This window comes from Eleginops maclovinus, chromosome 4 (genome assembly GCF_036324505.1).
Source record: "Eleginops maclovinus isolate JMC-PN-2008 ecotype Puerto Natales chromosome 4, JC_Emac_rtc_rv5, whole genome shotgun sequence".
Lineage (NCBI taxonomy): Eukaryota > Metazoa > Chordata > Actinopteri > Perciformes > Eleginopidae > Eleginops > Eleginops maclovinus.
This window is the reverse complement of record NC_086352.1, coordinates 30,993,976-31,018,059: the sequence shown is the minus strand read 5'-3', so window position 1 is coordinate 31,018,059 and position 24,084 is coordinate 30,993,976. Positions and strand designations below refer to the sequence as shown.

At 39.6% G+C, this 24,084-nt stretch overlaps 1 protein-coding gene across 4 annotated transcripts; it reads right to left on the bottom strand.

Moving 5' to 3' along the window:
* Nucleotides 1-275: 275 nt before the first annotated feature.
* On the bottom strand, nucleotides 276-17,921 carry adgrg1 (adhesion G protein-coupled receptor G1). 4 transcript variants are annotated; one of them, XM_063881878.1, is made up of 16 exons: nucleotides 17,519-17,921; nucleotides 16,169-16,271; nucleotides 10,662-10,737; nucleotides 9,242-9,498; nucleotides 8,973-9,162; nucleotides 8,562-8,607; nucleotides 8,212-8,326; nucleotides 6,608-6,730; nucleotides 5,376-5,492; nucleotides 4,807-4,849; nucleotides 4,588-4,694; nucleotides 3,204-3,319; nucleotides 2,856-3,118; nucleotides 2,671-2,770; nucleotides 2,189-2,463; nucleotides 276-1,087 (listed from the first exon to the last, which is right to left on the bottom strand). In XM_063881878.1, the coding sequence occupies exons 2-16, from the start codon at nucleotides 16,187-16,189 to the stop codon at nucleotides 888-890; spliced, it is 2,049 nt and encodes a 682-aa protein (XP_063737948.1). In that variant the 5' UTR covers nucleotides 16,190-16,271; nucleotides 17,519-17,921; the 3' UTR covers nucleotides 276-887. The 4 variants fall into 4 exon arrangements, with proteins under 4 accessions (XP_063737948.1, XP_063737949.1, XP_063737950.1 ...); XM_063881879.1 differs by having other exon boundaries at nucleotides 10,662-10,734; XM_063881880.1 differs by lacking the exon at nucleotides 16,169-16,271.
* Nucleotides 17,922-24,084: the final 6,163 nt, after the last annotated feature.

The window sequence follows — 24,084 nt, the reverse complement described above, 5'->3', positions numbered from 1 at the left end:
CAATAATAATAAGAACAATAACAATATATAATTTCTTGTAGAAATACAGCATAGGCACTCGAAACATTGAGAAGGCCCATATTTTGCTGTTTGGAAATAAAGCTTAACTTTATTACTTGTTTCAATTGAAAATCTGAATTCAATTCTTTCAATTCTATATCTAGTCCCAGTCTAGATATTTTATAAATAAAGGCTCCAGGCCTGTATTATGAATTCCTGAGTGATGGTTTCATATCTTCTCCACTGTCCAGAAGAAGATGAATCAAGTTTTTAAAAAAAAGACTTTTGACTGCAGAGCGGATTTTGTTATTCAAAAACTTCCAGCAAGGTTGATTATATTCAGCTAATCTCCATCAGTGCAATCTCCAGAAGCCCTGAGAGGCAATAAGAAGGTCAAAGTCTTGGTATTCTTTTCTAAGTCCGACCTAAATTATTCCCTCGGCTGTGTTTACGACTTAAGAACAGGGGGAACAGATTTTATCTGAAAGCATTTTTTTGGGGTTGAGGAAATACTCATTCTTGCCACAGGAGGCTGATATTGTACCACTTTGTTTTAAGGAACTTTGAAAGATTATACTGGCAAAGATGTTCTTAAGTCCTAAACACATAAGACTTCCTTTTAGATCAGACTTAGAAAATGGATCACCAATATTGTCTTCTTCTCATTTGCTGCTCAACTCTAATCAAATTACTGCAAAACAGATCCAAACCTTTCATAGGAGGACCAACGGACACAGACGCATCCATAAAAATGAGTAGGAAAGCTCACTCAGTGCTTTCTGGAGTCGCTCTTCACTTGTGGGTTGTAACGTTTCCCACAGAGCTCCCTCTGGGGAAGCAGTGGATCTACAGTGTAGCAGTCAGTGGGGGTACGTTCTCCATTTTTTTCATTTTCTTAGAAAAGAATTCTGCATTTTGCCATACAAAGTGTGACTGCTGCAGCTCTGCTCGCTGTCCCTCTTGCCCTTCTCCTGGGCCTGCAGCATGTGTTGCCGGGTGGAGCCGGTGCTGCTGTTGCCCAGAGCCGAATCTCCGGTCTGTTTCCGCATCCAGTCCAGCATGTAGAACCGCAGCATGAGGAGGAAACCTGGGAGGACGACAGAGCAGAACCAAGGCTCAGTCATTAATCTGTGTTCTCTACTTCAACTTTTCAGCACAACTCGGCCGTTAGTGTGAGCGAATTAGCGTAGAAAATGCTCTTAATGAGTTATGTGCAGCAATAATGGGGTTGTGTTGAGTTTTTTGGACCTGATTCAAAAATAAGTGCCCTGCATGTGAGAGGAAGCAGCTTTTCTTCTGATAGGCAGCAGTAACAGAAGGCCTTGATAAGCACGGCCATTGTCTCGTTCCCACGCTGATACAATGGACTACTGGCTCAAAATACAGTCAACAACAAAAACAACCTGATTATATAAAGTAAAAGCTTCTGTGAAAATTCTATTGATATGATCATATACATTTATTCTAGGGTCTTAACCTGAGCTTCTATAACAAGTCTCTAATAAAGTGTGAATGCCAAATACAGACTCAGACCCTTAAGGATGCCCCCATAGAAACACAGTTACACACACATGCTATAGGGCCTTAGCTCTAGAGCCCTGGCTTCAAAAGCGTAATTCAAATAAATCATATACTGTAAAACCCAGACTGTGACATTTTTATAATTTTTCTTGATAAAATAATACATTGGAATTACATAAACACACTGGCATTTCAAAGGCTAAAATAGAATTCATAAAAAAGATTTGGTAGGTTAGGAATAGGACTGACTTTTTGGTTAAAAGTAAAAGTGGAAAATAATGTTCATATATCATTTTGTAGACATGTTCTTTCTTTTAGCACACCAGAGCAACTTTTAAAAAGGTATGCACAAGGATAAAAGTCTAATAAAATGGATAAAATCAAATTATATTTCCTGTTATGTGACAGCTAAGCTCCGCATGCTATGTTAAAGGGGCCCTATTACACTCATTTTCAGGTTCATTTTGTATTTTGTGCCTCTACTGTAATATGTTTAAATGCTTTAATGTTTGAGAGAAACTGTGGCTGATTTTAGCCTTTGCAGACCATTTTCATGCACACACAAAAAAAAATACACTACAGGAAAAGGATTAAAGCATTATTTAAGCAAAAAATAACAACAATATATCTATCTGAATAACCAACACTGTATAGCATAAGCACAGACCTTGCAAGGAGTTGATGATGCAGGAAAAGAAGAGCAAAAAGTCAGCGAGAGGTCCAAAGTCCAGGAAGCCGAGACCCCAAGTGGTCCCGAAGAGGCAGCTGAGGCCCCAGATGCTGAGGAAAGCCATGCGGTTCTGCCTCCACTCATGTCTGGTGCGGATCTTTCTGTAGACCATGAAGAGCATCGCGAAACCCAAGAACACCAGGAGGGCCATGACTGTCAAGTTGGTGAAATAATGGGCCAGCAAGGCCTTGTCGTTCTCTTTCATCCAGCACCTGGAAACACCGAAATGCACTCAGAAACGGAGAGCAAATAAACCCAGAGGGAGAAACAAAATCAGGCATGAGGTAATTATTCTTATTATTTCTAAAACCTCCTTCCTAAATATAGGGTGTAAGACTTTGTGATTTGTTGACACTATTCAAGCATTACTGCATATGTTTCTCCCCAGCAAATATCCTGGTCCTACGAATCTTGCTTACATGAGATAAGGATTGTGGATGTCACTGCTCGGCACCACCTCTTTCACTCCATAAATGTCCCCTACGGCAGCCAGGATGACTACAGGAATAGCAGGGAGAACTGGAAAAAAACATTCAAGTCCCCCCATTAGTATGATGTTTGTGCCGTTATGTTACATTTCAGAAATATTTCTTCATGTACTCACCAAACCCGACTGGGTACCACACGTAGGGCGTCGGGGAAGGGCTGAAAATGACGCAGATCAACCAGAAGGTGTGGAAAATCTCTACACCCATCCAGGCGAAGGAGCTGAGTAAGGTGTAGTGAAGAAGCGCACCCACCCAGACGCACATGCGCTCCCCTCCCACGTTCGCCAGGACCCCGGTGGAGAAGAAGAGCAGGTTGAGGCAGGCGAGGGACACTGCTAAGCCAATGTGGATGTGGATAGATGGCTCCTTACACCGCTTGCTACAGGGAGAGCGGATCGGAAATTAGAGAGGGTTAATTGTAAGGTCACATTTTGAAAAAATAATCCCTTAAAAAGAAGTAATACCTTTTCCTGGCGAGAAACACGATGACAGCCACACAACTGATGGCAGACACAGCACAGCCCAGAGAGGAAATGGCAGTCAGAGCCAGGAGGTTGCGCACCGGGCGAGGCTTCAATTGCTGCCATGGGGACACAAAAAACAGGCCTTCAGACACCAACATAAGAGAGTGGTGCAGGAACGAGTCGTAAAACCCGGAAGTGAGTTAGGATTTGACCATTTCCGGTTCCCTCGTCTCAGAGTCAATGGGATTTCTCCCTAGGATTTTGGAAAATAGCTCGAAATAAGGTCTGTGGTTTACACAAATTTAAGAGAGGGATCTTGTGTTCTAGGACATTAAATACACCAGCAATACGACAATGGTCATTTTCAAAAACTATAAAAGTATGCTAGACATGTGGAGATTATCCGGCTGAACAAAACATGCATTTATCAAACAGGTTCGTTTTTCACAGATCTTATTTTTCCCAATATTTCAAAATCCTATGGAGAAATCCCATTGCTTTTTTCTCTAGGGAACCCGTGCGCAGCTTACTTCCGGGTCGTCCTACAAAAATACGTCATCCCTGCACCACTCCATGTGTTGCTATCTGTATAAGTGTCCGTATGTGATCAAAGTCATCTATGGATATTGATTTTCGTAGAATTGGTATATTTTGAAGTGGGGTTGTACATGTACTTATCTACATTAGATCATGGTTGGTACGGCCCAAGTTTGTAGAAACACACATGAATTACGGCAAGGCAAAGCTGAAGTGAAGTAGTTAGTGTATATCTATTTGTCTTATGCTATCTTCAAAGACACCATACAGCATAGAAACACAGTCATGTTCACTGGCAGGAAACAGGTGTTGGTGGTCTACCTCGGCCTCCAACAGTTAGTGTTTCTAAATCTGTGACTTTCAAATGTTTTTGGACAGTACTTCAGTGGGTTCGGTAAAATGGCTCGACTTTTGGGATGCCATAGAGGGCATACAGGCAGTGTACCGGGGCTTATTTTAATATACCCAGTCACAATCCTGCCAGTATCCAGGCAACAGTACACCAGCAACTTCTGTATTAGCAACGTATAAGTGCAGTTTCGTTCAATGGAGTCTGGTGGCTTGGAAGAGGAAGAGAACAGCCCTTTCTGCCCTTCTGAAGCTGTTAATGAGTTTTAGATTAGTTGTCTTGATAAGTGTTGCTGCTTCTTCATCCACAGCTCAGATTTCAACTCCTGTTACTGGGTTTTTCTCCAAAATTGGGGCGTGCAGACTGCCATACACTGTAAGTGAAATACTGACTATTGATAAGTACCATAAACAAGTATCCCTTTAATGCGGAGTACATGTATTTTCATGCAGCATTATACTTTCTCTGTTTTATTGTTTCTTGTGTTCTATATCTCACCACGAGCACAGTGAAGTAAGTCAGATGGTTGCAGAGGCACTCAGTGTACTTTTCTCCTTTCTGTCCAACCTTACATCCGTCTCCTAACCAGTTGACCTGCAACGGATCTGCAAGATGGACACCTACTTAATAAACAGCTCGGGGAGTAACAGTCAATCATATTTTTTTATTTATGACAAACGAATAATGTTTGTAAGGTTTGTTTTAAAGGCTTCCTACCTTTCCTCGTGTCCCATGAAACACAACTCCTTGAGTGCGTTTTCTGGGGAAAAAAAGAGAAAGAGTTGATAGTTGCAATGATTTAAAGCCTACATGCAAAATGTGGTTTTTTGACGTGTCATCTCGATATGGAAATAATGCGACTCAGACATGGTGGGTTTGTGTGTCCTTGCAGAGAGGAAGTGGCAAACATTTTCATCTGTTTTCTGCGAGATGTGAAGTAAGACAAATTAGTTTCAAGTGGTCTCTGTGTCTTGTAGACAGCCTGATGCAGACGTCACGTAACCAACAAGGCACTTCCTGTTTTTAAAGAGCATTTTGAAGCACCTTTGTGAGAAATATCCAACTCTGCTTTTCATAAAAGAATTCTGTGGCCAACATTCAACAATGAGCAAGACGTGCACAGCCAGATATTTCTTTAGTTGAATTCACCAAAATACTTGCGGAACTTTGTATGACAGATTCTATATTTTTATTGTTTACAAAATGTGTAAAAAAAAACACTATGAAATTATAGATTTAGAAATGGACAGTTCAGAATGATTCCCATAATTGAGATAAAAACTTACAGGTATGACATCATGGTGAAAGGCAATCCTGATTGGCTCAGGCAGATTGATGATGATCTCGTTCTCCACGGTGATTCCCACCACATCATCGAGAATCCTGTCCTCCTTGTGAACCTCCTGGAACACATATTGAAATGTTTTTATACAACACACCAGACACATCTTTTTCAAATTCAGAAGAGAAACCACTGATCGCTTCACTTTGCAAGATTATCTCACATCACCCAAGTGGTGCAACAGCATTGAACATTTGTCCATTGTGTTCTACTTCCTGATTCATCAAAAAGCTCCTCCATATCAAAGTCAAAAGTCAACTTTATTGTCAATCTTTTAGTTTGTGTGTACAGCCAGAAAGATCAAAATACTGTTGCACATAGTCCCAAGGATTCAAAAATACAAATACAGACCACTCCAAATGTTTCTTAAATCTTTATCTCTACATGTACTGCAGCCATTACAGTGTCTGTTGAATTCCAACGAAGAGGAAAATTGTCAGTAGTTTATAGAATACAATTAAAAAAATAAAGAAATCATTTAACTAAAAGACAAACCTATAAATAACAAAACAAGGGAAAATGATAATGCTGAAGTGGTCTCTTAATTTTTTCCGGGGCTGTATATATATATATATACAAAATAACAGTCACTTCAAAACGGATGTGGATGAATATACTACAGAAATAAATATGTATAAGTGCAAAGACTGTCCATAGCAGCGTAGAAAATGTCTGGTGGTGGATGTGTGTGTGTGTGTGTGTGTGTGGTGTTAGGTATAATGTTTTCTTCTGAATAGGCACGATTCATAGAAATGTAGCAAAGTATTTACTTATCCCTAAATCCGATTACCAAGTGTATTCGATTTGTGAAAAATCTAATTTGTGATGAGAATGATCCAACCATGCAAATACTAGGAGAGGTGTCAACAACAGCAAGAACAACAAATATTTTTCTATTTTATTTTTGTATATTGGTGACTTTGTGGTTAACCAAATCACGACAGAGCCGGCCAGCTAATCAATCAGAGCAGACTGGGCTCTGGTTTCAGACAGAGGGAGAAAGAGGTGCTGTAGCACAGGCAATATGAGAAAAATAAAGAGCTTTTTAACATTAAAGTAGCGAGACATGTCCGAGTAGACACACTAAATAAAAATATTAACCTGAAATAAGCTTAGAAGCTTTCATGTTAGCATGATATCCTGCAGACAGAAAGGTGCGTGCACTCAGAGCCTCACCTGGAAAAATGAGTTATTTTGGAAGAAAGTGCAGACCACTTTGTTTGTCTTTTTTGCAGCTTCTTTCAGAGTGGGAGGGATGTGAACCATGGTAGTGGACTCTGCAGATTCACCTTTAGAGGACTGAAAACAGAAAAAAGACATTGAAACTTTCGAGAGGTTTGCAAGAAAAGCAAACTGGATCAAGCATCAGTTCTTCATATTGCATTAAATACAGGATGCAGGAACATTGTCAAACACATTTTGAGCTAAATCAATGAGTGGAAGCAGCCTCTGCTCTGCATGTGAGAGTGGTAATAAGTGCATCTGCATGTGAATTACTGGGCACTTACATAAATAGCCCTATTTTAAGATAGTTAGGAAGGAAAAATGCCAGCTTTCCAATTCCATCCTGTACTTGTCAGTGAAATGCTTCTATCGTTCACTTTCATGTGGTTATCCTCTCACCTATTTTCTCAACGAAATCACCACCCTCCTCGACTTAAATATGAATGTTAAAAGTGACTCATGTACTGAGTAGAACCTGCTATAAAGTGAGCCTCTGATTAAAAATGGCCGTGCAGTCACAGAGAGGCTTCCCACTCAGCTGACCAGTAATATACTGTGGAGGAGAGTCAATGCCACTTTTACTGAATAAAGGAATCATTTCTGAACTCAGAGACTAAATGCTCTAATCCAATTTAACTTCTGAGTTCATCTTTGTAGCAGCTTTCTTTGTATTCTCACATGAAGTCACTCACTCTCAGTGTTACGAATGATTGCTTATCCAACTTCCACTTTACAACAAAGAATACATAGGAACATTACCAAGTCTTTTATTTCACTTTCTGTTGTGTCTCAGAGGAAATGACTGGATATGCAGCTGAGACGGAAACACTGTTGTCAAAACCCTGCTGATGTGGCCTGTGACACGTCCTGAGACATTTCTGTGTCATTTTTCTTGACCTAAGAACACAGCTCTTTAAAAGTTATGATGACTCGATAAAAAGCTAAAAAAACGGACCATGCAGAAAGATGTTTTTCTTTAGTGCTGTTTACTTTAAACTTCTTTGAATCAGCGCGTTGATTCATAATACTTAATATTCTTTTATTTTGAAGGGGATTTTTGGCACATGCAAGATTGATAAAATCTTTCTTTTATGAGCATTTGTTTCTTGGAATAAATTGCACGAAACTTCTTGCCTGGACTTTGGATTTTTTCCCCCTGCGTAACATTGGCTAGCTGGTAATGAAAAACTTTTAGATTTTAGTTTATTTTCTGTTTTATTTCTTTATAATTTATATATAATATACACTGAGCTTTAACAATATAAGGTCTGTAATGTGCTTATACACCAGACATAAGTCACTTACATTTGATAACAAACATTCATATTATCCCCATAAGAAGTTTTTTCCTCCTGTTCAGTATTTTAATTTTACATTATGTATCTCATTCGATCATGCCTGTAGAAAATTCACTTATTCACGCATTTCTCTTGCATTTTAACTTATTTATTTGAATGTCTTTTTATGTTGACTTCCACTGCCATCAACTACACTGTAACTGTTGTGAAAAGGACAATAGAGCCATTAACTCTTTGAATATTGAAGCGTATTCTTACAGGCGATGTGATGTTGACGCCTCTAAAGCCCTTCATCATCTCCACCTCAGAGCTGCGAGCGCAGGGATGCTCCATGTTCCATTCAGTAATGGACATCACCGTCGTCTGCCCAGGCCTAGAGACACACACACACACACACACCATTTTTAAATGGTGTATTTGGATGGTAAAATACGCTAGGTTATTTTTGTAACCCCCACCCTAAAGTAGTATACATCTTAGCTTCCTGTTTGTAGTCCCCTTGATTACATAGGTTTCACAATGGAGGCCACTAAGACAACGCCATGTGACAAAGGATGTTGTCGGTTAATGTAATGGTGTGTTAGAAGAAAAAAAAGAGAGGAAATTACATGTGGCCTTGGGTTGATTGCTGGCTCTGTTGATCACATAACATTTCTGCAAAAACAAAAGCACAATTGGGGATTTAAAATGTTATAACATGACACTTGAAATATGACATCTTTAAAGGATGAAATTGACCCGGGACCGAATGAATATTTAAACAAGCAGCGACGTATAAAACCATACACAAAATGTACAATCACACAAACCTTCATCGTGCTAAATAAGATAAGATAGACCTTTATTAATCCAGAGGGGAAAGTATGTGTCAAAGCAGCAACAGAACAACAAGAATGAAACACAGATAAGACCTCACGCAGGGATGCAGGGACAAATGAACCTGAAAATGAAATAAACATGCAAGAAGCAGTATGAATAAAAATAACTGAGTAGCTGAAGTGTTTCTAGGCAGATCTTACTGCAGTTGATGGGTTGAGCTGTGAAATTGTAGTGAGTCCGTGTTTTAGAGGAGATCAAGTCAGTTTTGACAGTTCCATCCTTGATGCCGTAGGGGGCTTCCTCTGCGTTGGCACCGTTGGACAGATCGGTGCAGCAGGTTTTGCCCTTCAGACTAGCTGGCCAGCACAGAGTGAGGTTCTTTCCTCCCACCTGTACACCAAAATAAAAACCAGGGTTAGATTCCACTGAATGGAGAGTCCTCAGCTTGCCTCCTCTTTAACTGAACTACCTGCAGCTTCAACTGGTCCAGCAACGGGTCCCAGTACAGACAGAAGGGTGTGTCCTCCTCTGAATTCACTCCAAGCTGGATCTCATTGGCCCGTTCACACTGAGCTGTGATCTGACCCTCGATGGACAGAGCGCTCTGATTGGCTGAGACGACGATCCCGCTGCAGCCTTTGGAGAGGTGGACGTTCAGACTTAGGTGACCATTGCCGTGTCGCCACACGCCACAAAACTTCAAGTCCAGGTCACTTTCACTCGAAGCTGATAGAGACAGACAGAGATTGTTGGATTGAGGTTTGGTGTTATTTATCTGAAATACATTTAGGTTTGACACGGAGGAGAAAAAAAATGATTGACATATCCATTTTCCAGTATCCAGATGTATCAGTTATTAATGTTGTTAAACATTGACTTGACCTCCTGGTTGTCCGCTTTGTCCTCCTCCCCGCCATCCTCTGTGGAAGGGGACGACTTAGATTTCCAGGAAGATGCACAGAGTGTGAGAGCACTGCTCATGTGACAGCTCTTCACCCCTGCCCACCTTCCTGGAAATCTAAGTCGTCCCCTTCCACTTCAGAGGATGGCGGGGAGGAGGACAAAGCAGACAACCATGAGGTCAAGTCAACGTGCACACATTCTTTTCCAATGTGCGACAGCTTTAGTTAGATTAGGATCCATATTTTTTAGTCTGGCGACTGAAGAATGTTGATTGTCCATTCTGAACTGGCTAAAACCTTGTACTGTAGTAGAGTTCTTCAGAATTGGTCGACCGCTCTGTCAACTCGTGGCTGCAGCAAATGTCTTGTCGATTCTCTGGCAGTTAACTTCATAATAAACCTACAGTGTTTGCCATCAAATATTCCAGCTCTCCCGTGTCTATCTGACTTTCGTCTCCATTGCTACAGAAGTTTCCATGACAAGTTCTACCATCACCTGAGACATATATGTTATCATGTGTGCCAGAATGCCGCAGAAAAAATTAAGAGACAACTTCAGCATTATCATTTTCTCTTGTTTTAATATTTATAGACATGTCTTTGATGATTTTCAGTTTTTTTTTATATTATATTCTATAATTTACTGACAATTTGTATCTGTGTTGGAATTCAACAGACACTGGAATGGCTGCCATACATGTAGAGATAAAGATTTAAGAACAATTTGGAGTGGTTTTTACGGAGCTGTATGTACTTACAAAGAAAAAGGAGCAAAAAGTGTGAAAATCTTCTCAGATCATCTGCTCCCCTCACAGGAAACATGTGGTGTCTGTTAGACGTTTCTATCATAAATTGTCTAGTCTTGAATACGTCTGAAGCACCACATTCACAAATAGGCGTCACGTGGAGCAACGCTGCTGTGACAATGAAAAGGAGTCTAAAAACTCTACTTCAGATAAAAGGTGTTTTTGTGTGGGGTTATCTTACCTGTAGAGAAGAGGATGAAGAAGATGAAGAAAACCCTCAGATCATGCATCAGTCGGGGCTCCATTTTTAACTGCTGCTGTTAGGAAGAAAGAAAGGGAAATGTAATTGAAAAAGAGGAACACATATATATGTTTGTCTGCATGGGCAACAAATTAAAAACGCCCACCACTGGAACGTGCTGTTGATGAAGTGGAGGATTAAAAAAGGAAAAAAGCCAAACTACAAAAGGCAAATTTCAACAAAAAAGAAACATTTCTCTAACATCCTTTCTGTCCAAACACACATCCTTTATCAAACAGAAAGTCTCTATCTAGAGGCAGCATTGGTTTGACTGAACGTTTCTTTAAATGATATAATTCTTACCAAGAAGCCTGCTTTTCTTCTCTACACTCTCTTATCAATGAATACGAATGAGTTCATGCTGAAAATACACACAGGGGACCTTTCTGCACTGTTATCAATGGAAACAGTCTTTCCGTTTAACTGACACACACACACACACACACACACACATTCAGTCCTTCACACACACACACACACACACACACACACACACACACACACACACACACACACACACACACACACACACACACACACACACACACACACACACACACACACACACACACACACACACACACACACACACACACACACACACACACACACACACACACACACACACACACACACACACACACCAACAATTCAGTCCTTCCTTCACAAGAGCGAGTAATAAGTAACTTAGCGGATTTGTTTTAATATCAACACGCCACAGACATGAAAGTACTTAGTGTATAACAGCATGCATTTCCCAGTAAAAACACAACTTTGAAATTAGACAGGTGGGCTGCTGTTCAGTGGACTATTTATAATTTGGTTAGCTGAAACACAAGCCTGATACTTTTTGATTAATTACTATTTGGGAATATCCACCACTATAATATTAGGAAAAACTGAACTATGACAAATGTCTGTCTTTAAAGGTTAGTTTCCCTTGAGCAATGTTTCTCAGGTATTAAGTAGAAATTATTATAAAAACATACTGTAATAAATCATTCTACAACAACAAAAAAAGACCAATACCCTGTCATAAATATGATGTGCTTTCACTTCAGTTAAAGCACACAAACGTCATATGAAACTGCAACGCAAGAATATTTCACAAGCCATCATGCAGTTCTTTGTGGTTTGGCACTTCTCTTTTTATTAATTCAAGAGTGGCAATGAACGTTTGGGGAAAAGGTTTGAAGTGGTTTAAGCAAGGAACTTACAGTGGAGGAAATAAGTATTTGATCCCCTGCCAATTTAGTTAGAAATGAAACAAAGAAATGAACAGTCTGTAATTTTTATAGTAGGTTTATTTTCACAGTGAGAGACAGAATATATATTTTTTTAAATCCAGAAATGTACATTAAATAAAGATATAAATTGATTTTCATTCTGTGGGAAATAAGTATTTGCTCCCCTTGCAGAACATGCCTTCTTCTTGGTGGAGAAAGCCCTGTTGGACAGCACAGAGGTCAGATGTTTCTTGTAGTTGTACCAGGTTTGCAAACATATCAACAGGGCTTTTGGTCCTCTCCTCTCTGCAGATCCTCTCAAAAATCCTTAAGGTTTGGAGGCTGATGTTTGGCAACTGGAAGCTTCAGCTCCCTCCATAGATTTTCTCTGGGATGGAGGTCCAGAGACTGGCTGGGCCCCTCCATCACCTTAATGGGCTTCATCTGCAGCCATACTCATTTCCCACAATTAAATGCAAATCAAATGATATCTTTTTTTTATGTAAATGTCTGGATTTTTGATATTCTGTCTCTCACTGTTAAAATAAACCTACCATAAAAATGACAGACTGTACTAACTAAATTACCATGGATTTAACATTTAACCGGGGGAAATGATGCCTTGGGTGCTCTTGAGTTTAGTAAAAACAGAGCAATGGTTTGCATTTGCTTATATGTGTGAAGCCTAGAATACAATGAAAAAATAACGGCACAGGCTGAAAGCCTACAACTGTGGTGGTGGTCTGCTACGCTTAAGCCTGCCGTGGTTGCACCAAGGTCTACATAAACCAACAGCATATTGCAATGTGTGGGTAATGTGGGTTTAATCGACTATTACGATATAAAAGGTAATATCATACAGCTTCGGAAAAATGAAGAGACCACTCCAAATTGTTGAATCTGTATCTTTAATTTGCGGCAGCCATTCCAGTGTTTGCTGAATTCCAACACAGAGAAATGTTGTCAGTAGTTTATAGAATACAATTAAAAAATATATACAGCTCTGGAAAAAATGAAGAGCCCACTGCAGCATTATCAGTTTCTCTGGTTTTACTATTTATAGATATGTGTTTGAGTTATTTTCTTTTTTATTGTATTCTATAAACTACTGACAACATGTATCTGTGTTGGAATTCAACAGACACTGGAATGCCATAGCTACATGTGGAGATTGGGATTTAATAAACATTTGGAGTCGACTCTTTTTTCCAGGGCAGTTTGATTTAACTCACAGACATACACATAAATAGTAAAACCAGAGAAAGTGGTCCCTTAATTTTTCCTGGGGCGGTATTTTGTGATATAGTAACATTGTCTGGCTGTTATTTAAGTGTGTACGGAAGGTCACTCCGTAACGTCACACTCCCAAAGTAACGTTAAAAGTGCCTAAGTTTTGTAATGGCTACACATATTTAGAACAATGTCCACACTGGCTACATTTAAAACAAATTCTGGGTAAGCATTCATGTTTCAGAGGGAAGCGATGACACATAACAAGAGTCGTCAACACTTATTTAGTATCACACTTGTGGCGAAGGATGCCTGACTCATTTCAGCCTCACTGAATATAAAGTGTATAGATGAAGAAGAAATCGAGTGGCCATTGTCACCCCACCCAAAGGCTGCAAGTGAGTAGACACAGCGGACGGCTTAGTTCTCTAGAAATGTTGAAATGCAAAAATGTCCCCCACCTACAACACAGAGCCCGTTTGTGTTGTGTGCCCTATTACCAATGCATTGTGTGCATTTTAAATTAAAGTGACATTTCCTTCACACTAGAAAACCTTTATTTACAGCTCAAACTACTATAATCTCCTTCTCTTGCACAATTTTTCAACTTGCTGAAGTGTATGACATGTAAACTAACTCTCTCTCTCTCTCTCTCCCCCCACACCCTCTCTATTGTCCCAGCAAGATGCCGGGCATCAATTCAGAGCAAGAAAGTTCCCCTTTTTTTCACTTCCCAGCTCTTATGTGTGTGTGAGAGGCACTGAGCAAAGATTGGCTTGTGTGTGTGTGTGTGTGTGTGTGTGTGTGTGTGTCTGTGTGGCTTGCCGCAGACTGGAACGCTGTTCACAATGTGAAGCACTTCTCATTTTTCAGTGCCAAGCCCACACTCATTCTGAAACTTGTTGCTTCACTGCACTCGTCACTCCTTCATGATATAGAGCCGCGATTGCGTGTTTATGTGAATTCATGCATATCCTCCACAAGCCGAGAGAAACCCCCTTAGCTCAATGTATGTTGCTTTGTGATTTCCAGTAAAAAAAAGTTCCAATGCTTGTTCCCGCCTCACATCATATGGGGGTATGATTCATATCGTCATCTTCACATGTCTGGTAGCCCTCATGCAAAGTGCGATTGAAGCCAAAACAATGTGTAACCCAGACAAGAGCATAAGGGTGACAGACAGAGAGTGGGAAACGAATCAAATCTGAGTAATGTCTGAGTCATTCCAAGATGAAATGAAGTGTATTCATTTTGAGCTCCGATAGTTACATGCTAAAATTACTGAACGAGCCAGGTGCCTTGCTTAAAAACTACAAAACTAACAAAAAGAGAAGCAAAACTAGCTGAAAGGGACAATAAAGAGCCAAAAATAACCAAGATAGATATTTAACAACCACAAACAGATAACATACAAAAACAAAGAGATAACATACAGTACAACCACAAAGAGATGCAAACGTGATATGACTAATACAGACAGCAGGAGTATAGATCAAAAATAACCAAAAGCGACACAAAACTGACAAAATACGAATACTCAGAGACTCAAAACAACCAGAAGACACAATAAAAACACCAGAAGAGACATAAAAACACCATAACTCCAACCCTATGCACTTTCACAGTGCTAGTGAGCAGTACTGCTGCTAAACATTAGCATGTTAGCATTGTGAGAAGGTTTTGTTCCCATGCTCAACAATTATGGCATTAAAAATCTTAGGTCCCAAGCTCCTCCAACAGTGCAACATATTACTAAAGGACACAAGACAAAATAATAATAAAATAGGAATAGAAATAATAAAATAAAATTAGTGCAAAATGAATAGTGAATAGAATATAAACACAATAACCTAAATTATGCTTAGCATGATGAGAGTGATGAAGTATATGCAGGATTCTATGTAGTAGAATTAAATATACAATAACAGAATGTAAGAGTTTAGATTAAATATTGTACAGAGAAGAACAATTAAATAGTGTTCTTAATTCTAAATGTCATTCTCCTTTTACATTGGAAAATACTTTTTTAATCTGATCCGTATCCAACAAGGATTTTTATTAAGCCTCTAGAATACCGTTTGTAGACCGGGACTGTCTTTACCACCACAATACTTTTTTATTCAGATAGTTTCACCGTCTTTGAATTCAGTTAAAGGGCAGATTTGGTGTTCAGCTTCATCTTACATTTCAAAATACTATGACCTGATTTCAGTACTGTATGGCACCCTAAATGACCACTTCCTGCCCTTCTTCAAAACATTAGAGCAGCTGAACTTCTTTGTTGCTGACTGCTCACCTACATCAAACATTGTTGTGTTCTTCGTGTCTCAATTTTTTTTTGAAATGAGTTGTTTACACAGCACTTTCTTTGGTTCAGCTATCACTGAACTCTGACTCAAAGTAAAGTTTACATCATTATATCCCACACCCATTTCACAGTAGATTTTGTCTGAATTTTCACCTTAGACAGTTTCACTTTGTACTAACCCCAGTCCTCTACACACAGAGTGAGGAGCAAGGAATGTGCACGGAGGAGTAATTTAAGGAACAAAAGCTGCTCTTTGTTGTCGGGCCTTAGAGCTGAAGTGACAGTGAGCGTGAATAAGGGTTAAAGTTCACTGGGTGCTTTGGAGGCTGTTTAAGTCAATGACGGAAGAAGTAACACACACACAAACCAACAAACCGCTCTCTGCAAAACCTCTGCCAAACTGACGGGACATGGTAACACCAGAAAACATTTTAAAATTCTATTCTGATTTTGTCCTGCTCTTCTTTACACTTCTTAAAGGGTAGGATTTTATTTTGTTGGGTGCAGTAAAACACAACCCAAAGACACAAACACAAAGGTTTTCCTCAAGTTTAAATCGAAGAAACACTGTGATATTATTTGCATTCTTCTTTGTGCAAAAGCAGCTGCTGTGAGAAGACTGGGGCGTGCTACACAAGGTTATGAGATAACACATTGGATGCAAAATACAAGAAGCAACTTGCATGTTCTGGCTGCTGTTTCATTTGTTGACGTATAGTGTGGTATCATCACTTCAGGATTTGCGGGTGAAAATGGCAGGTTACCGTCATAGTCACGAGGAAGCTTCTGAAAGTGAAAATCAGGACAGCTAATAGAAAGTGTTCATAATAAAATGTGTTCTTCTCTTCAGATGCAACAAACTTTTTCAGGAATTCAGGAAGGAGCATCAAAGTCAAGAGGGCAAAAACGTACCAAGTTGAAGTGAGATGTAATACGGCTGAGGAGGAATGTACCCTAGGCTACATTTGTGTTGCATTCTTCGTGATAGCACCATAACAACGCAGAGTAGTGTCCGTATGAGTGTGTATGTGCTCCTTTATCTGTATCTGACCCTTCTCTCAGAGGAAATTGGAGGAGCAGGTGGAATGCTGCAGATATTTCCTCTGGGGCTGTGAATGAATCAATAAAACAACACACACATGCACAGACAATACCTCTGCATGTTATCAGGGCCTAAATCAACCCCCCGGCATGGCCTTAAGGTGTGGGTCTCAAGGTTCAGATGGCCCTCAGGGGCTTTCTTTTCCTCATTATAAAAAATGAAGCCTGCACAAAGGAGAAGGGATTCGGGCAATGAGCCACACATCTACACTGCAATATTTGCATTTCCATTATTCCCGCTACGCTTTGTCCTTTGTTCACTTTCAGTTCCAAACATCAAGAGCTTCTAGATCTGCATAAAGTGGTGCAATTCCCCAGGTAGTTTTTTAGCTTTTTCACACTATGGTTTTTTTCTACCCAGTGAACTCTTTTGATTCTGCACTAAGGCACTGCCAGGAAACCGCAGCTGTAAGCAGAAGGCAAGCTCAAAGTCTGTCTTTGAACAGCAACATGAACACACACATAACCTCTTGATACCAGATGGGCTTATAAGGAAAGGAAAAATACACAAAGCTTGGTACAAACATGTTACTGTAATAATAAAGATGCCTCCGTGACCCAGAACCCACAAAACAAGTTATTATCGAATAACATGAATAAATGAGATATCAGGGGAAGGCTATTTACCAGGAACATTAAAAGGCTGCAAATCAGGCAATTTAATCATTAATTAGCCAAATGTTATATATACATGCTAACAAAAAAATCACCCAATGGCAGCTAAGGTTTGCCTTATTATCAATTTAACAGGATAAACAATGTAAAATAATGTGTTCTAAAACAAATCCACATTAATCATTTTAATGTTGAACAGTGATACCTAATACATTTTTTAAGAGCAAATTTCATGTTAAATATATTTCTTTTAGCATTTGGCTATAGCCCAGCTTGTTGCAATAGGTATATAGTTTAAGATTCGTATTTCTCCTTACCTTGAGGACTTTTAGTCAGCAGTTGAGGTTATTGGTCTCCTCCTGTAGATTAGAAGACTTTCTGATGCTCAACACTTGAAGTTCAAACTTCCAGACACTTTTCCGCTCAAATTGGACCCAGTAAGATTTGTTTGAAAATAAGCTAATGTTAAACACCGCAGTGACACCTAGATGGACGCGTTTAATGAGTCAACCACTAAAAACGCCTAGGGCTGACCGGGCGGTGGAAAACACTTGCTGTCTCTCTGGTTATTTCTGACGTTAACGCAACGCATTTGAGAAGGTTGAAGATAAAAATGGGAAAAGTCCAAAGAACAAGGCGCCGGGCTGAAGCTGTACTAAGCCTTTACACAGAGCCTCTGTTTGCGGAGAGGCGAGAGAGGTGTGAGCAGCCAGTGCTGTCATTTACACACTGCAATGAAGAAAAGCAGTTTCCGGTGCAGACTTTCAAAATAAATCACGGTTAAAACAGAACTAAAGCAAACTCAAAAATTAATTGTGTATGTTTAATGGATACAAATGTGCTCCTTCATGAAGAAATGTTGTTTTAATGTTTTAAATTCCCAGTCCAGACTAATTTGTTCCCCTAAGACTGCAAGCCATCTTGAACAGGTGTTACAGCTCTATAAATTGTATAATTTCCTAATTAATTCAATTACAGTGTTATGTAAAGTTTGTAAATAAACAAAAAACATGACGAGTCAAGTGCAACGAAATTAGAAATAATAGAATTCATGATTGGACAAATGCATGGCATAATCTATCGTGTATTGCTGCTGTCATCTATCACCTTTTGATTTTGTATCATTGGCTGAATGTTAAAGTTTCTTAATGGGATTTTAAGTGCACTTGGCTAGGGATGTCATTGCACTGAGTGTGGCAAAACAGCAATTTGCATTCTTCAAGTATTTGGCAATGAAAGCGGATTTATTTATTTGTGTGGAATTTTGGGCTTTTATTTTGAAGGCAAGGTTGTTACCTCGTTTTGTCTTATTATTTGTCTGATTTATAATAACAATAAATGTATTTTCGCTTTTAGATAGAATCGGAGGATGAAACCCTCTTTATTAGTCACATACATGCACACAGCAGAGCACACAGAGTGAAATTAGTCCTCTGCATTTAACCCATCCTAGTACTAGGAGCAGTAGGCAGCTATTGTGCAGCGCCCGGGGAGCAATGGGAGGGGGGATTGGAGGTGTCCGGTGCCTTGCTCAAGGGCACCACAGCAGGGCCTAGGAGGTGAACTGGGACCTCTCCAAGTAGCAGTCCACTTTCAATATTTCAAGTCTGTTGGGGGACTTGAACCGGCAACCCTAGGATTCCCAGTCTAAGCCCCTACTTACTGAGCCACTGCTGGACACAGGCGCTCAAAGCCGGTTTACAGAGGTACGTAGTTAAAAAAAGACAACAAATAAATAAAGTAAAAGTCACATTAAAATTGCGCAATATAACGATAATCACACATTAAAAGCCAGTTTGAAGAGGTGAGTTTTTATGAGTTTCTTGAAGGTGGTGAGGTCAGTGCAGTCTCTGATGGGTTGTGGGAGTGAGTTCTAGAGGGAGGGGGCAGCGACTGAGAAGGCTGACAGGACATGCCCTCTATCAGCAAGGTGTTACAAAAGGCAAGCCAGACAGGGTGACTGGTCCTGAATTTGGGAGCAAGGAGGAGGGAGCAGCTGAAGGAGTGAAAGGACAATCAGTTAGTTCCGTTTCCAAAGCCAGTCAATCTTTACACATAATGACATGCCGTCATTGGCTTAATGAATAAGTATTGGTGGTCTAGAACATGTTATGCCGCTGCACCTGTAGGATATATGTGTCTTTCAACAGGGGAACATGTTCTCCAAAAGGCCTTAAGGGTGACGACTGCACACAGTGTGTTGTATATTCTCTTTGGCATTGATATCGCGTAGTGTTAGATTATGATACTTCAATGCCAACTGGCACTCTCGCAGGTTTCAAAAGTGACCACATACCGCAGCATCATCTTTTTGAACTTAGGGGATAACCAGTTCCTTTAACTGCTTCCTTAAAAACAAGCATTGTCTGGCAAACATAAATCCCCTTGGGTGACTTATGAAATCAATAAAACAGTTTTAAGTATGCAGCTGTAAAGCCAAGAAAGCATAGCAAGCCTTAGTGTGATATTTGGGCTGAAAAGCTACAACAGAAAATAAAAAACTTGCCATCGGCCTTATGAGGGGAAAAATGACAAACACATGTCATAATAAGAGCATGACAATACAATATTTATGGCTATATTGCAAGATATGACCTAACAATCATCTAAAACACTGGCGAGAGCAACCTTTTTGTATTTGGTTTGGCTTTTTGTCATGTGATCGTGGAATGTGTCCGACATGAAGTCTAAATTAACTTGACTTTGACTCATACAGAGTGACACATTTGCAGCTGCAGGTGTTAAAAGTAGGTTAATGTTTACCTCAACACATTTTCTGATGCCATTGTTCATGCTGGCCACACAACCAATAGAGCATTTTACACTAAAACTGAACCTTCAACTCTTATTTGTGAAATTGCCATTACCAACATAGGAGGGTTCAAAAAAGCCCAGTGGGTTTTTTGCTTTTTCTTGCAATGTACTTGTCTTTGTTGCATTCTTTGTTATGTTTGTTTATTAAAATTATCTCTAAACAAACTCAACATTTTTTAAATGTAGGCGTGCGTATACTTCTAGAAAAAAAAGGGGACAAAAAAGATATAGATGTGGTCGAGGGGAGGGGGGAGAAAAAGGTTTGATTCAGTACCTGGTTCCTCTTTTCTGTTCAACTGCCTAAATAGTGTGTGCATGTGTGTGTGTGTGTGTGTGTGTGTGTGTGTGTGTGTGTGTGTGTATGTGTATGTGTGTGTGTGTGTGTGTGTGTGTGTGTGTGTGTGTGTGTGTGTGTGTGTGTGCGTGTGTGTGTGTTTGTCTGCAGATGGATTTGTCAGTTGAATTGCGTAGGCTTGGGTAATAAAGGGCCCACTGTCTCGGTGTTGACAAGTGTGCTTGGAACACACATACGCACGCACGCACGCACGCACGCACGCACGCACGCACGCACGCACACACACACACACACACACACACACACACGCATGTATGCACAACACACACACACACACACACACACACACACACACACACACACACACACACACACACACACACACACACACACACTCCTTTGTTCGATAATACAGAAAAGACAGAAAACCAAAGTTTAATATTATACATAACGCCATTTTGATGCTGGTGGATGACCTTTTCGGACGGTTGGAACATAATCACCTGTTTTTTTATTCCTTTAACCACCTTGGAAATGTTGGCTTTCCTTTTTGGCATGCATCTCTACCTGAGCCTTGCAAACTCTTGCTAGTAGGTGTGAGTACAATGCACAGGGCTCACTGTAAACATTGAAGATGCGTACAGGAAAGGCCAAGATTTACAAATATGAAAATCCAAAGCATTATGTCCAAAAATGTTTTCTAGACCTAAATAATATTGGTACATCCCACGTCTTATTAGAAAAATTAGTATTAGAAAAATATGAGATTGGAAAAAGGAAAATATTATTTGTATTAGTAGCTGAATATATGTGTGCATGGTTAGGGACTAAAGTAAGGGTCATAGACAAATAGGGAATTTATGATGCAAAAGATCTGACGTGAGATTTGTGCAGACAGACAAGAGGTTCAAGACAGTTTAATATAGAAAAGGAAACAAACAGATAGAATCAGCAGCATGAGAAACAGAGAGTAAGAGACAGCCAATCTCCAGCCTGCACAAGTTAGTTATCTTATCATCAATCTCCATGTAAAAACCATAGAAGTCTGGGTGACTGAGGCCCTTCCTTAATAGATGAACTATTAAGCATGCCACTACCAGGGTATGGTGTAAGATAGCAGATTTTATTGTCTGCATGCTTGTCAGCAGCAAACAATAACTTGTATACACCCCCGCCCGCCTGTCAAGAACTCCAAATATGGTCAAAAGAAAGACTGTGTGAACTTGAAAACAAATGCTTTTGTGCTCTATCATGTGACACTAGTGCTGACCTGACAGGAAATAAAAGAGCACTTTGTGGTTCAGTCAAGTAGATGATTTCAAACCCAGCAATCATGTTTTCAACCACTTATGGATAATACACACAAGCAATGTTCTTAATCCATCATAACACATTTTATTTTAGGACAATTATCACAAAGCATGGCTCTGTCTATGACTGTGTGTTTTTATGTGTGACGGAGCAAACAAACCGCACAGCAAAGGGAAGCACACACCTTACCAGAGTGAGACACTGCCTGAAGTATGAACAATGATACAGTTTGTACTGCGAAACACCTTTGTGTTACTGCACTTGTACGGACCAACACTCGCAACGACAACACACTTTGCTACTTGCATGACATATCTTTAACCAAATTATTATCATTTTTTCTAAATCTGAATTTTGACATAACCCATATACCCAATTTCACCTGAATGTACAGCCCTCTTCGCCTCGATTATGGTTTCAGTTTTAAACATGTAGTTAATGTTATTGGGTGAGGTTTGGTACTTGATCATGATTTTGATTTGAAACTTTGTGATAAAACAAAATTTACACTTACCAAAACCAATGTACATTTTCCCCTGTGAAACGTCAATACAGTTATTTTGTATGGGAATGTAATTTTAGGAGACCAAGTATCTCAGTTCCAATCTTACGGGGCACATTTTCCAAAACACATCTGCCTCTGTTTTCAGGATGCAGGCCACTCACAGGAACCTTTTCTTGTTAAGTTCACCAACTATAGTGAGAGCCTTTTGGGGTCTCAGGGCTAAACCCCCTTCTATAGTTTAAATGACTTTACAGCACGCTCATAAAAGCGAAAGGCCAGCATTCCCCATGAAAACAACAGGTTTAAAGGGTTCAAACCAGCCCTACACCTGTCACTAGAGTTTAGAGATACACTTCTATCCTTGGAGTTTTGCAAGTTTCATTTGTTTCTTCATCGTTCACATTAGTCTAAATATATTGTTATTTCATTTAGGTTTTCCAGGACAAATGAATGATCACTCTCGCTGAAACTGGTGTATTTGGGTCCTATTTTTAGTCAGTTCATTTCATGATCTTTCTAAAAAATGTATTTTCTATCAGGTGATTTTATGCCGAAGTTGAAAATGTGCGTAAATGCACATAGTGTAAAGGTTGTTGTGGTATTAGCAGCTGACCTGATAAAATGCAGGAAGTGATATTGGTCATTGACATCTGAAAGCATAGATGATTCTGATCTGATTAAAAACATTTGACATCCGAGCTAAATGCTTCTAATCGGAGTTAATTCAAAGGTAGACAAAGACAGAGGCTTGTTGGAGTATTCATTATGAGCGTATGTTCGGAAGAGTAAAAGTAACTAATTGAAAGGCTTGGTAAAACCTACACAAGAGGAACTGCAGTGTACATAGTTATAGTTCCTTGAGGCCCCTCAGGTGTCTTTAAGTCCCAGAATATCTCTCTTTAGACAGAACAAACTCATGTTAAAATAATGTTTACCAAGTTTAGCCCAAGAGGGGCCAAGAATGACAACAACAGACTAGGGTTAACTAAATTTAAATTTTTAAAATGTAAGATAAGTTAAAAATGCTTTTTTAAATGTGGACATTTTTTTCATATTAAACTTGAGTTATTTAACATCCGGGCTACCAAAGACAAGCTAACTAGCATAAATCAGACCTCTGTCTTTTCAGATCATTCTTATTTATATGACAGGAAATCGTGGACACTTAATCTTTAGTCTGATTTATGCCCATGAGGACAAAAGCAGTTGTGTTTACAAATGCAGCTAACGTAAGCTACATTCAACCAAAGAACTAGATTTCCATAGCCACCAACTTACATTAATTTGGTTGTAAAACCACATTTGCCCTGTATTTCATAAATAAAATACACATATTAAATCCCATTGCAAATTTTTACTGGTTTGCATTTTGTAGATAGCTTCGTCTGATTTCGACAGGCATTATGGATGACTACGCTTTTTTTGGGGGGCTTTTTGCCTTTAATCGGATAGGACAGTGGAGAGTGACAGGAAAGTGGGAGAGAGAGTCGGGGTGTGATCTGGAAAGGACCACGGGTCGGGAATCGAACCTAGGTCACCGGCATACAGTGCAGGTGCCCCAGCCAGTCACGCCACGGCCGGGGGCCAAGACTACGCTTTTTAACAGAAAAAAGTGCTCATCGTCCTGTTTTCTCATGAAGGGCATATACTGTAAAGGTATCAGCAATAACTGAGAGTGTTTCATAACTAGAAGCTTTACGTATTCATCTGTGCTTACATGCATGAAATTACAAGTATTATTGCCTTTCATGGTTACTTATGTTCGTACAAGAGTTGGTACTTATCTTAACCTTATTGTGAACAGTAACCTTATTCATTAAAGTACTTCCGCCTGGGAAGTATATAGCTTCCTATTGTTTTAATATTTCTGACATCTCTTTTTACGTTGATTTGTTCTGTAATTTGTATTTTCTCTCCAATTTGACACCTGGTATGATGAAAACAATACCAAAAGATGC